The following is a 13813-nucleotide window of genomic DNA, read 5'->3' as shown; positions in this document are numbered from 1 at the left end:
TCCTGAAGTCCACCACCAGCTCCTTGGTCTTGTCGATGTTGAGTGAGAGGTGGTTCTCTTGACACCATTTAGTCAGGGTTCTCACCTCCTCTCTGTAGGCCGTCTCATCGTTGTCAGTGATCAGGCCTATCACCGTTGTGTCGTCAGCAAATTTGACGATGACGTTGGAGCTGTGTGTTGCTGTACAGTCGTGTGTGTACAGGGAGTACAGGAGTGGGCTGAGGACGCAGCCCTGAGGAGCACCAGTGTTGAGGGTCAGCGGGGATGAAGTGTTGTTGCCCATTCTGACCACCTGACATCTGCCTGTCAGGAAGTCCAGGATCCAGCTGCACAGAGATCCGTTTAGTCCCAGAGTCTGGAGCTTCTCAACCAGTGTGGCAGGCACTATGGTATTGAATGCTGAGCTGTAGTCCACAAACAGCATTCTCACATAGGTGTTCTTATTTTCCAGGTGGGAGAGAGCAGTGTGCAGGGTGAAGGCAATAGCATCGTCTGTGGAACGGTTTCTGCGATATGCAAATTGTAGGGGATCCAGTGAGTCAGGCAGCACAGAGCAGATGTAGTCTTTGATGAGTTTCTCAAAGCACTTGCTGAAGATGGGTGTCAGAGCAATGGGCCTCCAGTCATTCAAGCATGTGATTTTATTTTTCTTTGGTATGGGCACAATGGTGGATTTTTTGAAGCATGCGGGAACCACAGACAGAGAGAGGGAAAGGTTAAAAATGTCTGTGAAAACCCCGGCCAGTTGGAATGCGCATGCTCGGAGCACACGGCCTGGGATGCCATCGGGACCCACAGCCTTGCGGATGTTCACCCGTCGGAAGGATCGGGTTACATCTGCGACAGAAAAGGAAAGTGCGCTCGCCTCTTCTGCTACAGCCGCGGGAGCGCGCTCTGTGTGGGCGGTGTTGTGAGCCTCGAAACGAGCATAAAAGTTATTAAGTTCGTCCGGTACAGAGGCGACAATGTTCACAGTAGCTGGTTTATTCCCTCTGAAATCTGTGATGTTGTTGATACCCTGCCACATGCTTCTTGCGTTGTTGGTTTTGAATTGTTCTTCAACTTTGTTTTTATATTGTCGTTTGGCAGCTTTGATTGATTTCCTGAGATCGTAACTGGCTTGTTTGCGATCGTCAGAGTTTCCGGATTTAAAGGCAGATGTCCGCGCTGACAAGGCTGCTCGAACATCGCTGTTAATCCACGGTTTTTGGTTGGGGTAGATGCGGATTGTTTTTGTCGGTACTACATCCTCTACACACTTCCTGATGAAACACGTTACAGTATCTGAGTACGCCTCTATGTCGTCATCAGACGCTGCCCGGAACATGTCCCAGTCCACGTGATCAAAACAGTCCTGTAGTATAGCGTCTGATTGGTCCGACCAGCATTGAATTGTCCTGAGGGCGGGTGCTTCTCGTTTCAGTTTCTGCCTATAAGCAGGCAGGAGCAGAACGGAAGTGTGGTCCGATTTGCCGAAAGGTGGGCGGGGGAGCGATTTGTAGGCGTCCCGGAATGGAGAGTAGCAGTGGTCCAGTACACGATCACCACGCGTGTTGATGGTGATGTGTTGAAAGTATTTTGGAGCTATTGTTCTGAAGTTGGCTTTGTTGAAGTCCCCCGTAACAATAAACGCTGCATCTGGGTACGCGGTTTCCTGCTCGCTTATATTCCCATACAGTTCCTTAAGTGCCTGGTCTGTGTTGGCTTGAGGGGGAATGTAAACAGCTGTGATTATGATCGCTGTAAATTCCCTCGGTAGCCAGAATGGTCGACACAGAAGCATATGAAATTCCAGATCAGGGGAGCAGGAGGATTTAATAGAGTGTAGGTTCCTTTCATCACACCACGAGTTGTTGATAAATAAACAGACGCCCCCACCTCTGCTTTTCCCTGTGAGCTCTTTCGTTCTGTCCGAGCGGTGCACGGAGAACCCCGTGAGCTCGATGGCTGAGTCTGGAACCACTGCCGACATCCAGGTTTCTGTGAGGCAAATAATGCAGCAGTCCCTTGTTTCCCGTTGGTATGAGATGCGTGCCCGCAGTTCACAGAGTTTGTTGTCCAGTGACTGAACGTTAGCCAGCAAAATAGTTGGGAGAGGAGGTCGGAGGGGACGGCGTCTGAGTCTGACAAGGACGCCGGCTCTCTTCCCCCTTTTCCGGCGGCGTTTCTTCGGTCGCGATCGTGCAGCCCAGACAAAGGGCTCTGATGCGGTGTCTGTAAACAAGGCGCCGGCGTTCAGGAACTCAAAGTCCGGTTTGCGTTGCGCGACGAAGGAACCAATGTTTAAAAGCGTGTATCTATCGTAGACAGTTATACTGACAACATCTAACACGTGAAACAACAAAATAACAAATAAAACATAAAAAACATAAGAAAAACTGCAGAGTTTTCTTGGAGCTCGCAACACGGCTGCCATGCTCGGCGCCATCTTGGTTCATATAAGTTGATATGAAGATACATGGGGGGGGGAAGTCGTGGCCTAATGGTGGGGAAGTTGTGGCCTAATGGTTAGAGAGTCGGACTTGTAATCCAAAGGTTGTGGGTTCGAGTCTCGGGCCGGCAGGGATTGTAGGTGGGGGGAGTGAATGTCCAGCGCTCTCTCCACCCTCAATACCACGACTGAGGTGCCCTTGAGCAAGACACTGAACCCCCAACTGCTCCCCGGGCCCCGCAGCATAAATGGCTGCCCACTGCTCCGGGTGTATGTTCACGGTGTGTGTGTGTGTTCACTGCTGTGTGTGTGTGTGTGTTCACTGCTGTGTGTGTGTGTGTGTGTGTGTGTGTGTGTGTGTGTGTGTTCACTGCTGTGTGTGTGTGTGTGTGTGTGTGTTCAATTGCTGTGTGTGTGCACGTTGGATGGGTTAAATGCAGAGCACGAATTCCGGCTGAATGTCACTTCACTTCATAGATATACTGAGAATATGAGACACAGTTCTAATAATAATCATAGTTTACGAAGAGTGCAAAAAGAGTATCACAAATGCAAACACCAATTACCAAGATACAGAAAGTCTTAAAGTAATATTAATTTGATATAATTGTTTTCTTGTATTCCATTTAACTCATGCACGCACACACACTGAAACAACGCACGTGCTGAACACTCAAAATGGCTACTGAACCGAGGATACACACGGAGAAACGTAATTCTTAAAACACTATATAACAGTTATAGACTCGGCCTGTTACATATGTATAACAGTAGCTGCCTATTACATCTATATAATTACAAACTGCAAGTACAGGCTGTTGCATAACTTAGTAACATGGTAAGTACATTTTATTGCATGTAAGTACAATGGCTACTACTAAGTACTTAACTAGGTAATTACTCTGTATTATGGACACCAAAATGTTACCTGATGTAATTTGTCACGAATCTGGGCCATGAATTAACATTTGTTCACTACCAGAGGTCACCCGCTCACCACATGGACTTTCTCACTACACAGCACATTGAACTCCATTTCCCACCATCCATTGCACTCACTAATCACTCACAGCTGTGAACTATCACCCAATCACACACACACTTTATAAGCCTTGGACTTTCTCTGTTTCACGGCCGAGTATTGTTTAGCCCAGCTACCTTACGAAGCGTTCCCAGTTTATCTTGTTTGATTTCCTGTGTTTTGATTCCTGCCCGTGTTCCTGGATTATTCTCTCTGCCTTACCCTGTTTGGATACTGTTTGCCGATCGTCGACCACGCCTGTTAATTGACTACGGTTCTGTCTTGCCCTCTACATACCTGTTTGCTGGTTATTCGACCCTGCCTGTGTTGACCATGCCTAAGAATAAAAGCTTGCATATGGATCCGCACATCTCCTGTCTCTTCAACCCCGTAACATAATTACTATGAATGTACATTGTACCTTGGCCCATTTCTTTGAAGAGCTTGGTCGCCTCGATGGACCCTTCGTACTTGCATAGACAATGGATATGCATTTTTTCCCCCGCTGTACTCTTTGTATTAATATACATTCATCTACTGTAGTAACATTACAAGACTGTCTTTTACATTAAATATAATTAATATACTGTTTAACATTTGAATGGACTGAGAAAGGTAGCTGTAAATTATTTTTGTTGAAGTACAATTAGCACTGAATGTCATTCTCATCTTCTCGAAAGTCTTTGTAATAGTGTTGTAATGTTTGTAATTGTTTGTTAATTATACTCAGCCAAAATCCACCGACAGATCTTTTCCTCTAAAGCTGATATTGACTATAGTGAAACATTCACAATCATGAAATGGCCTGAACATTGTGTCAGTTGGTGAGCTCAAAAGAAACTGAAACCTCTAAATATAAGTAAATAATCATAGAATTGTCATGATTTTCCTGTAGGTCAGTGATACATACTCATCTGCATCGACACGTCATAATGCTTCACTTCAGCTTCTCACGAACTGCAGCTATTGGTTGATGAAATGCTTGAACTCTTGTGTCAGATGTTGTGAGGAAGTCTGTTTTTCTCTCTTCTGTTTCTCTGTATCTGCTGTCACGGATGTCTCAGTGTCTAAACTTCTGGACATGAACGTCTTTCAAGAGTCCTGCTGCTCTATTTTAGGAGTTCTCCTGGTTTTCCTTCTCCAAGGTGAGTGACTCAAGAAATCCAGCAGTTACCCTGTAAAAAAAAAACTCAAAAATCTGCTGAAGCTGGTTGCCTTAAAATTTTAAGTTGGCTCAATTTTTTTTTTTTACAGTGTATTCCTGTATAGGGAATGCTTATTCAATGTGAAGTAAATGTGTTTAATGCAATGCATGCTTAAAGTGATTTTAGAATTAAAATATATTGTGTACTATAATTTTTCTGTTTGAAGCAAATGATGAAGTCGGCTCAGGAAACCACAAGCCTTATCTTTAGCGAAGGTGCCATTAACAGACTGCTTTTCTGTTGCAACCAGCATTAGACTAATTGAAAAAGTATGTAATTTCTGGGTTTATTTTGACATGTCATTCAGTGCTGTGGAATAAAAAATACGTCATCTGAAGGAGTGGATGGCAGATCTACAATGACCTTCATAATATTATAATATTTCTTGAATAATTATCAAAGTTACATTCATGCATGTTAGAGAATACGTTGAATATGGCTTTAGACTGCCTTACTCTCTAAGAAGCTGCTCTCTTTGTGTGTGTGAGACCATGCCCGGTTTAGGGCTGAGGCAATCTTGAAGTAAGACAAGTGTTTCTCTGCGTATGCGTGTTAGTATCTGTCTGTACAGGGAGAAGCTCAGACAGTCCCTGGACAAACGTTCCGCTGCCGATGTCCAGCGTATCAGATATACGTCTTTGGAGAGATGTATTGTGTCAGACCTCTGATCACTTGTCACTAAAATAGTCATCAGAAGATATGCTTCAAGCTTGCGTCCATATGTTGAAAATGTCTAAGTTTATCTAGGTTTTATAACCAATCAGAATTTTGATGATTTGATGCAATTAGCAACCTCTGTTAGGGTATAATTGCTGGTGTTTTTGATGTAAACACTAGCATAGGCAAACATTTGATGTAAATGTTTTTGGATTGTAAAGCTGGTCTTGCTACGAACTCCATTGCAAGTGTTAAAGCTGACTTCTGTGGAAGACACTGCAAACCATTTCTTCAGTAAATTTCTTTAATCGCAGTCTGACTCTGTCAGGACTAGGACTCGACCCCGGGTGTCTGGTGCCGTAGTGTGATGCTCTACCACTGTTACACAGAGGGGTGTTGGACCCAAATGCAAAGCACCAAAAGTCACAAAAATGAGTTCTTTATTTCCAAGAGCAAAAACAAAAGGTCTTAGCATACAATCATACAATCAACAAAAATCCGGTCTTGGGAAAAATAGACCGTTCCAAAAAATAAAGTACTCCAAAGAGCAAAAATCCTCTCAAAAGGAAACTGATGCTAAATACATCCAATGGCAAAAAATAACAACCGAGCACAAAGGAACAAAATGAAGACAGTGAGATGGTCTGTGCTGATAGCAAAGTCTAAAACTCAAACTCTGTGAGCTTCTCTTGATGGTTTATTTATTATGTCAACTTTCTGTTCCATTTTTTCTCATTGGTTTTGTTGATGTTGTTGTCAAACTGACATTTAATGAAGTGTGTCAATGGACATGTTATCTTATGTTGAATGTGAAAAAAATATGGCATGAATTTGTGACAGTACGTAAGCATTTTGTGTTGTTTGTTCTGTATTGTAGGGTCGTGTGTTGATCCAGATCCAGATGTGCACAAAGCTGTTGGAGACTCACTGGAATTAACTGCTGATTATCCAAAAGATCATCTTGAAGTGCAGTGGGAATATAATGGGATTAATTTTGCTGAATATCGAAATAATAATTTCAAAAAAGATAAACCTGAATTATTTCACAAAAGGTTAAAGATGAATGAAGACAATATTAGCGTAACAGTATCAGATCTTAAACTCCAGGATTCTGGAAGCTTCTCTGTTGTTGCAGAAGGAAAATCTACACAATACAAAACAAAATTAATTGTGCTCCATGTTCATGGTGAGTTTAATGACTTGATATTTATTCTGTTAATGCTGTTAGGATGCAAACAGAAAATTCTAAAACAACACATTTAAGAACTGATGCCGAATGATTATTTAAATTAAGTTAAATAGTTCCTTAATGAAGGAATCAGTTTGCTAATATAATTAACATTTGCATATTATTTTCCAACGTTCAGGGACATTAAACAAAAATTAAATGGTTCCTTTATGAAGAAATATGTTTTCTAATATAATTAATATAATTCAGATACTATTCTCCTACAGATCTCATCAAAGAGGTAAAGATTGAGTACAATTCTTCCTGGCTGCAATCAAAAAACATCTGCATGGTTCATCTCTCGTGTCTGGCGTCTGGTGATCAGAATCCCTCCTACAGCTGGACCGGTCATCAGATCCAGACTCAAGGATCTCACCTGAATATCAGCCTCCGTCCAGCAGAGAGCGCTACACTCACCTGCACGGCCAACAACACCTTCAGCACCAAGTATACTACTGAGACTGTAGTGTGCAGAGAGAAATCTGAGGAACAAAGGTTTTGTGTAAAAAGTTAAATGCTTAAATTATCTAAGGATTATATAATTTACAAAAAGTTTACTTTGAAATGAAGACAAACTAAGAAACAGGCCCACACATTTTGGAGACCCAGTTGAATGGAAATATTATGTATACTGCATCTTGAAAATAATGTTTAGGGTGGCAACACCAAAGCAAGCCCCCATGCATAGTTTTTGGGGATTTATTGTCTGACATGAACAGTTGTGTTCACAAATATTGTCTTACAATTAAGTAATCATCTATACTGTTTAAAATGAAAAATAAATAACAACATTTCAATATCCATCATGGCACCAAGTCAATACACAATATAAAAAACGTATAGGTTATAAATGTTGCTGAGCTTGTATCATTAATGAAGACATGCGGTTCTATTAATATTACATAGGCTACTTAGATGCTATAAATCACGTTTTAGTAGTAGCCGTTGTACTTACATGCAATAAAATGTACTTACCATGTAACTAAGTTATGCAACAGCCTGTACTTACAGTTTGTAAGAGTAATACTTTTGAATTTCCTAACATTAGAAAGAAATACAATAATGTCAAAGCAGTGAAACTGGATCAGTTTTGAAAACAATGTTTGATTTTCTTTTATTATCTTTTAATGTCTGTAAGCACTCGTTACACACTATCAAAAGAGCCTAGCAACTAACCAGAATATCCTAGCAACCAAGCAAGAACAGGCGAGCATTTGTGTTTATAAAGCATATACTTTTTTTTTTTTTTTTTTTTTTTTTTTTTAATGACCGATCGTTTCGCTAGATAAGACACTTATTCATCGTCTGGTATCGTTTATAGCCTTTTGAAGCTGCACTGAAACTGTCCTTTTGACCTTCAACCGTTTGGAGTCCATTGAAGTTCACTATATGGAGAAAAATTTTCCTTTGAAAGTGAACTAATCCTTTAATGTTCTGCGTGGTCAGTTCACAGCAGTGATAGACATTAATATTTCCAAACAAAATGTATTGTTATTTCCCCTTTATGGGCATTTTTACTTTTATAAAGTGTGCATTATCTTTTGCATCAAATTCTTATATTTAATCAATAAAGTGAATTAGAATAATAAGACATTTGTGGCTGTTACCTAACCAATAAAATCATTATAAACAAAATTCATATTTGCAATGTTCAGGAAACAAAGCTGCATCTGAAGAGGCATTTAGATTCATTTGCAGGGCATGAATGCTTTAACCTGCAGTTACAAATGCATAAATAATGTTTTGATATTTTAATCCTAAAATGTTGAATAACCTACTGATATTTGAAATTCTTAAAAAAAAAAAAAAATGAAAAGGTACTTTAAATGTGAAAGTAAAACCGCCAGTAGGTGGCAGCAAGTCACTATTAATAAGTGAGTCATTGCTCATTTAAATGGTTGATTCATTCAGTAATGAAATGCTCTCATGTTGCTCAGAGACACAAATCCGCCTGTGGCTCTGTTTGGAATTAGCTATTTTTAGTGGCGAAATATAGCAAAAATAGGCAATATGGTGTCTAAAACATAAGTCTGTTGATATATTTTTTTTTTATTTAACTGTTGAATAAAATCTATATCACATTTGTGGACTCTTTGTGTGATATTATGAAATAAGTATATAGGCCTACATTTTCTGTCCACATATCTTGAAATTTGGGAGCATTCTAAATGCATTTTATTAGACTGAATTATGCGGGGAAAGAACACACTCTAAATGAGCACAGTCAGTAAAAACATAAAATAACGATGTAACATGAGCAATTCTAAATTTAATACAGCAATAAAATCTTTTCATTTCATTTTCATTTTCACTAGTTTCATGTTTCAAGTATTATAGTTTCATCGAAAAAACAGAGGACAAAGTATTTTTTTGGGTGTTATGGGGGGGTCCCTTAATGCTTATGGGAGGTCCGCAGTGTTACTTTCTGAAGTTACTTTCAAAAAGTAATTAATTACTGTTACTAATTTACATCATCATTGTATTTAAATTACTTTACTAATTACTCTGTCTGAAAAGTAATTTAGTTACTTAATAAGTAGCTTAATTATTCAAATCGCTAATTAGGCTACATCTTAAAAATCCCTGAAACCAATAGAAATTAAACTCTTTGTTCTTTCACTTTGAGTCAAGCATAGAATAGTTTAGCCTTTTAGCTTTAAAACAATTGTAATACATAAACATTTTTATAAAAAAAAAATGTAACCACCTTTGGTTAACAAATAGAAATACTCTGCAAAATATCTGAATGACAAAAAAGCTTAATAAAAGTTAAACAATACATTTCAGTTTGGTAAGATGATCAGGAAAAATAACAAGTTATAGGTAAGAATAGAATACAGAAATGACCTCCTCAGCTGAATAAAGCTGCATCAGATCACACTGTTCTTCTGAGGTAAATTCTGGCTTATTGCTCATAGCAGGTCTTCTTTCAAAAACGATGAAAATTAGATGAGTCTTGATTTTTTTTTTTATCTATTTTTTTCGTATCTAGGTGAGGGCACACAGGTGACTGCATATAATGAGCTCAGATACAGGAAAGACTGTACCTCGCTTTAGTTTCATACAGATTACATAATCAGATAATATTAGTTTTCGATTTGAATTCGTTCATTTAAAAGTAGCCACTTCAAGCTTTCTAAAGACATATTTCTCATGTCTCTGTGTCAAGTATTTGCTGAGTTTGTGATGCATAGAAAGTTGCTCACAGAGGCCTAGACGGCAAAAAGCACACCCTGTTTGTTTTTTTTTATTTTATAAAAGCAAAATATTTTGTTCTTATTGTCAGTGTACACAAATAAAAGTAGGCCCTTTTTAGATTCGATGGATTTTAGTCTTATATATCTGAGTATTTAAGGTTTCTCTGTGAATCAGGAAAAACTGAAAGTGAACATGCCAGCGCGCAAAGGGTTAAAGAAGTTGCATTCAATTCTATCTTTAAACTCTAAATTTAGATTTCAAATTCAATATTGATTTTAGAACTGTTGACATTATTTACAGTATGTAACGCAAGTACTTTATAAGTACCCCCCACACCCCTCCCTCAATTCGAACACTGAGAAATGTTTAAAATTACCTTTTGTAAAGTACAGCAGTTTTTCCGACCCATTACCTAGGCCTGTTGTTTCTCTTTCTTCTTTTAAAATATGTAGGCTAATATAGATCTCTTCCATAGTAAGTGTGTATTAACAAACGTGTTTATAAAGTATTTAAATGTAGCTCTTATCACAGGAGATTATCAGTACCATTTTCTGAGAGATGTGTTATGATCTCTTTTCTGAATCGCAACAAAATAAGGGAGTCACCACACACCACAGCCAATTAAGTTAATTGATTTATCCGTGTCAGACAGAACAACATAGAATATCAGTATAAATGGTAATCAATGTGTCAGCAGATACGTGTAAATGTGTAGCATTTATGAAAGACATCAGTCCAATCATTCACAGTCCACGGAACCGCCATAAACAACAACCATCCCAAAGGAGATGGAACAAAGGCTGCAGTGACCTCCCGTATCCCTCACATCTCATCAATAGCCTCATGAGTAACCCAAAGTACAGAGCAAACAAAGACAGCCCAAGCTCCGCACAAACTCAAGCCATGGTCATGCTCATCTCTGTCCCAGTCTTTTATAGAGCACCATGATTACATTCAGGTGTGCAACTCTCTTCAGCCAATCACCTGCAACTCAGAAATAGCCGGTTACTCACTGGAACCATCACAGATGTTTAACCCTCAGTAAGAGCTTTTACCTTTTATCTTACAGTTGCTCCAGAGGTTCAGACAGAATTGTGTTTAGGATTTACACTGTTAGTGATTTTATACAGAAAATATTTCATTTTAAAGTGAACCCATTGTTATTCTTTTCCTGAAACACTTGATCACCTATTACTGAGGTTTCTTCTAAATTCTGCTTTGATATTTATAGTTGGTTATCAGTAAAAATGGAAACAATTGCTCCATTAGTTTTGCAAGATATCTTCTTCTTTAAGTGTGATTTAAACAAAACAAATTAAAATAATAAAATAATAAAATATTACTATTATTATTATTATTGTGGCTCACCACTCCAATAAATCAGTCTGAGAAAGAAATTAAACGGGGAATGGCATAATCATACAAACAATATACCTTACATATTTATATTCCAATGTGCCTCACATATTTAAACCTCATTAAACAAACCCTCTAATAAGAATAGAGGATCTATTTAACCCATATATATCAAAAATGGATCCCACCTTCTATGAAATAACATCTTTGCTATAAGAAGCACAGGTTAAGTAATCTAATTATACGTATTCAAGTATAACCCTGTGCCATAGTGCCTTTAAAGGGGCTTTATCCATTAACCACTTCAAAGGGATACATTTTCATGCACAAAATGTTAGGAACTTGCAAAGTGTGTTTTCATGTTTGTCTACGATAATGTCATCATATATCCCAAGCAACATATGTTTTGGGCCACAGCAAATATTAATAGATAAAATAACATTAAGTTCTTGTTCAACCATAACCCAAAACGTCTCAATCTCCCTACAAAACCAGAAACAATGAATAAGATCTCCTTCCTCTGTTTTACATGAGCACACTAACTACATTTTAACCACAAGATGGCACAGCAGCTACATCAGGTGCAATATTTTACAACTGAAAGTACCAGTATGGCCTACATCAGGGCTTCTCAACTCGTACCATCAACCTCGAGGTACACTTTCTTGCAGAGTTTACCTCCAATCTTGATCAAACTCACCCGCCAGGAACTTTGTAGTGATCCTGAAGAGCTTGATTAGCTTGTTCAGGTGTGTTTGATTAGGGTTGGAGCTGAACTCTGCAGGGCTGCGTTTCCCAAAAGCATTAAGCTTAAGTACATCATAAACCCATTCCCATACGGAAATGTAATATATGACATATATGTCCCTATATCAGTAGTGATGTTATCATATATGTTACATACAAGGCAATATATTATCACATATATCCATCTTCTGGATATATGTATGTGTTTATAACATAAATGAAATTCCCATAGTAAAATTTGTATATAAACATGTATTTAAAGTATTTATATGGTTAATTTTTATATGGTATTGCATGTTATGACCATATATGTTAACAATATATATCAACATTTTATATGGTACTATATGTTTTGACCATTTGTTAACAATATATATTGAATTTATATGCAAGTTTATTAGCCATATATGCCTAAAATATACTGCTCATTGTAAATCATATAACAAAATTACTTTTTGCTTAACTTTATTCATTGTTTCAATTCAGTTTTCTGGGGAAAAAGTAGAGAAGAATGTGCAACGTAAAAAAAAAATGCCAATAAGCCTAAATGTTAATGATTGGATGAGGTACTTGTTGTAGAAAAATGAATGTATTATAGAGTACACACTTAATTTAACTGTTTGTCCATATGCGCTCTCATCATTGCGATTATCGTGATTGTACTAAAACGCAATTCATTATACTACATGCGTGAATCAGCGCGATTGTGCTTGAGTTGTTGTTGGAGAATCAACACCTGGCAGACGACTTGAACGAGTTTTATTGTCGTTTTGAAAAATCACCCCACACCCGCCCTGAACACCTCTCCACACAACCATTAACACCTCCAGCAACCCTCCTCTCCCCCACACCTACAATTCAAATCAGCGAAGAAGATGTGTACCAGGTCTTCAGGAAGAACAAAAGAAGAAAGGCCCCAGACCCAGACGGTGTGTCACCAGCCTGCCTAAAATCCTGTGCTGACCAGCTGGCCCCCATCTTCACACAGATCTTCAATAGATCACTGGAGCTGTGTGAAGTCTCCTCATGCTTCAAACACTCCACCATCATCCCCGTCCCAAAGAAACACAAAATTACTGGACTTAATGACTACAGACCTGTGGCTCTAACGTCTGTAGCCATGAAATCATTTGAAAGACTGGTTTTGGCTTATCTGGAGGACATCACTGGTCCCTTACTGAACCCCCTGCAGTTTGCCTACAGAGCAAACAGATCTGTGGATGATGCAGTCAACATGGGACTGCACTTCATCCTGCAGCATCTGGACAGACCAGGGAATTATGTGATTCCTGTTTGTGGACTTCAGCTCCGCTTTTAACACCATCATCACGGAAACCCTTCAAAATAAACTGCCTCAGCTCTCCGTCCCCACCTCCGTCTGCCAGTGGATCAACAGCTTCCTGACAGACAGACAGCAGTTAGTAAAGCTTGGTAAATTCACATCCGGCACTCGTACGATCAGCACTGGAGCTCCTCAGGGCTGCGTACTCTCCCCACTGCTCTTCTCCCTCTACACCAACGACTGCACATCTAAAGACCCCTCTGTCAAGCTCCTGAAGTTTGCAGATGACACCACACTGATTGGCCTCATCCAGGACGGTGACGAGTCTGCTTACAGACAGGAGGTTAAGTGTATTATTTCATATTATTATTTTTCTGTAATTTTGAACAAATAAATGAATCCTTCTTTCAAAAACTAACTAAATGAAAAGTCTTAATTATTTCAAACATTTGATTACCAGTGTGTATGGGCCTATAAAATAATGCATGTGAACTATCAAATTATATTTTTATTAACCCTCTACTGCATAGTGTTGCCCTCAGGCAACGGAAAGTTTTTCTTATGCTCCATGTTAAGTGTATGTTTTTTTAAATGATTCCAACCAATTAAAATGTTTGAAAAGTATCAAAGAACAGTCCAATAGGGTGTGGGAGTCACTATCAAGCACTATTTGAAGGTGGGACGTCCT

General features: G+C 38.8%; 1 protein-coding gene across 1 annotated transcript; it reads left to right on the top strand.

The window, feature by feature from the left end:
- The first annotated feature begins 4482 nt into the window (after nucleotides 1-4482).
- LOC306870641 (SLAM family member 8-like) lies at nucleotides 4483-8624 on the top strand. Its single transcript, XM_079418032.1, has 3 exons — nucleotides 4483-4597; nucleotides 6192-6500; nucleotides 6770-8624. Exons 1-3 carry the CDS (start codon nucleotides 4534-4536, stop codon nucleotides 7054-7056), a joined length of 660 nt encoding a protein of 219 aa, XP_079274158.1. The 5' UTR covers nucleotides 4483-4533; the 3' UTR covers nucleotides 7057-8624.
- Nucleotides 8625-13813: the final 5189 nt, after the last annotated feature.

This window comes from Barbus barbus, assembly GCF_936440315.1.
Source record: "Barbus barbus genome assembly, chromosome: 1".
In the NCBI taxonomy this organism is placed as follows: domain Eukaryota; kingdom Metazoa; phylum Chordata; class Actinopteri; order Cypriniformes; family Cyprinidae; genus Barbus; species Barbus barbus.
This window is presented reverse-complemented; position numbering and strand designations above follow the sequence as displayed.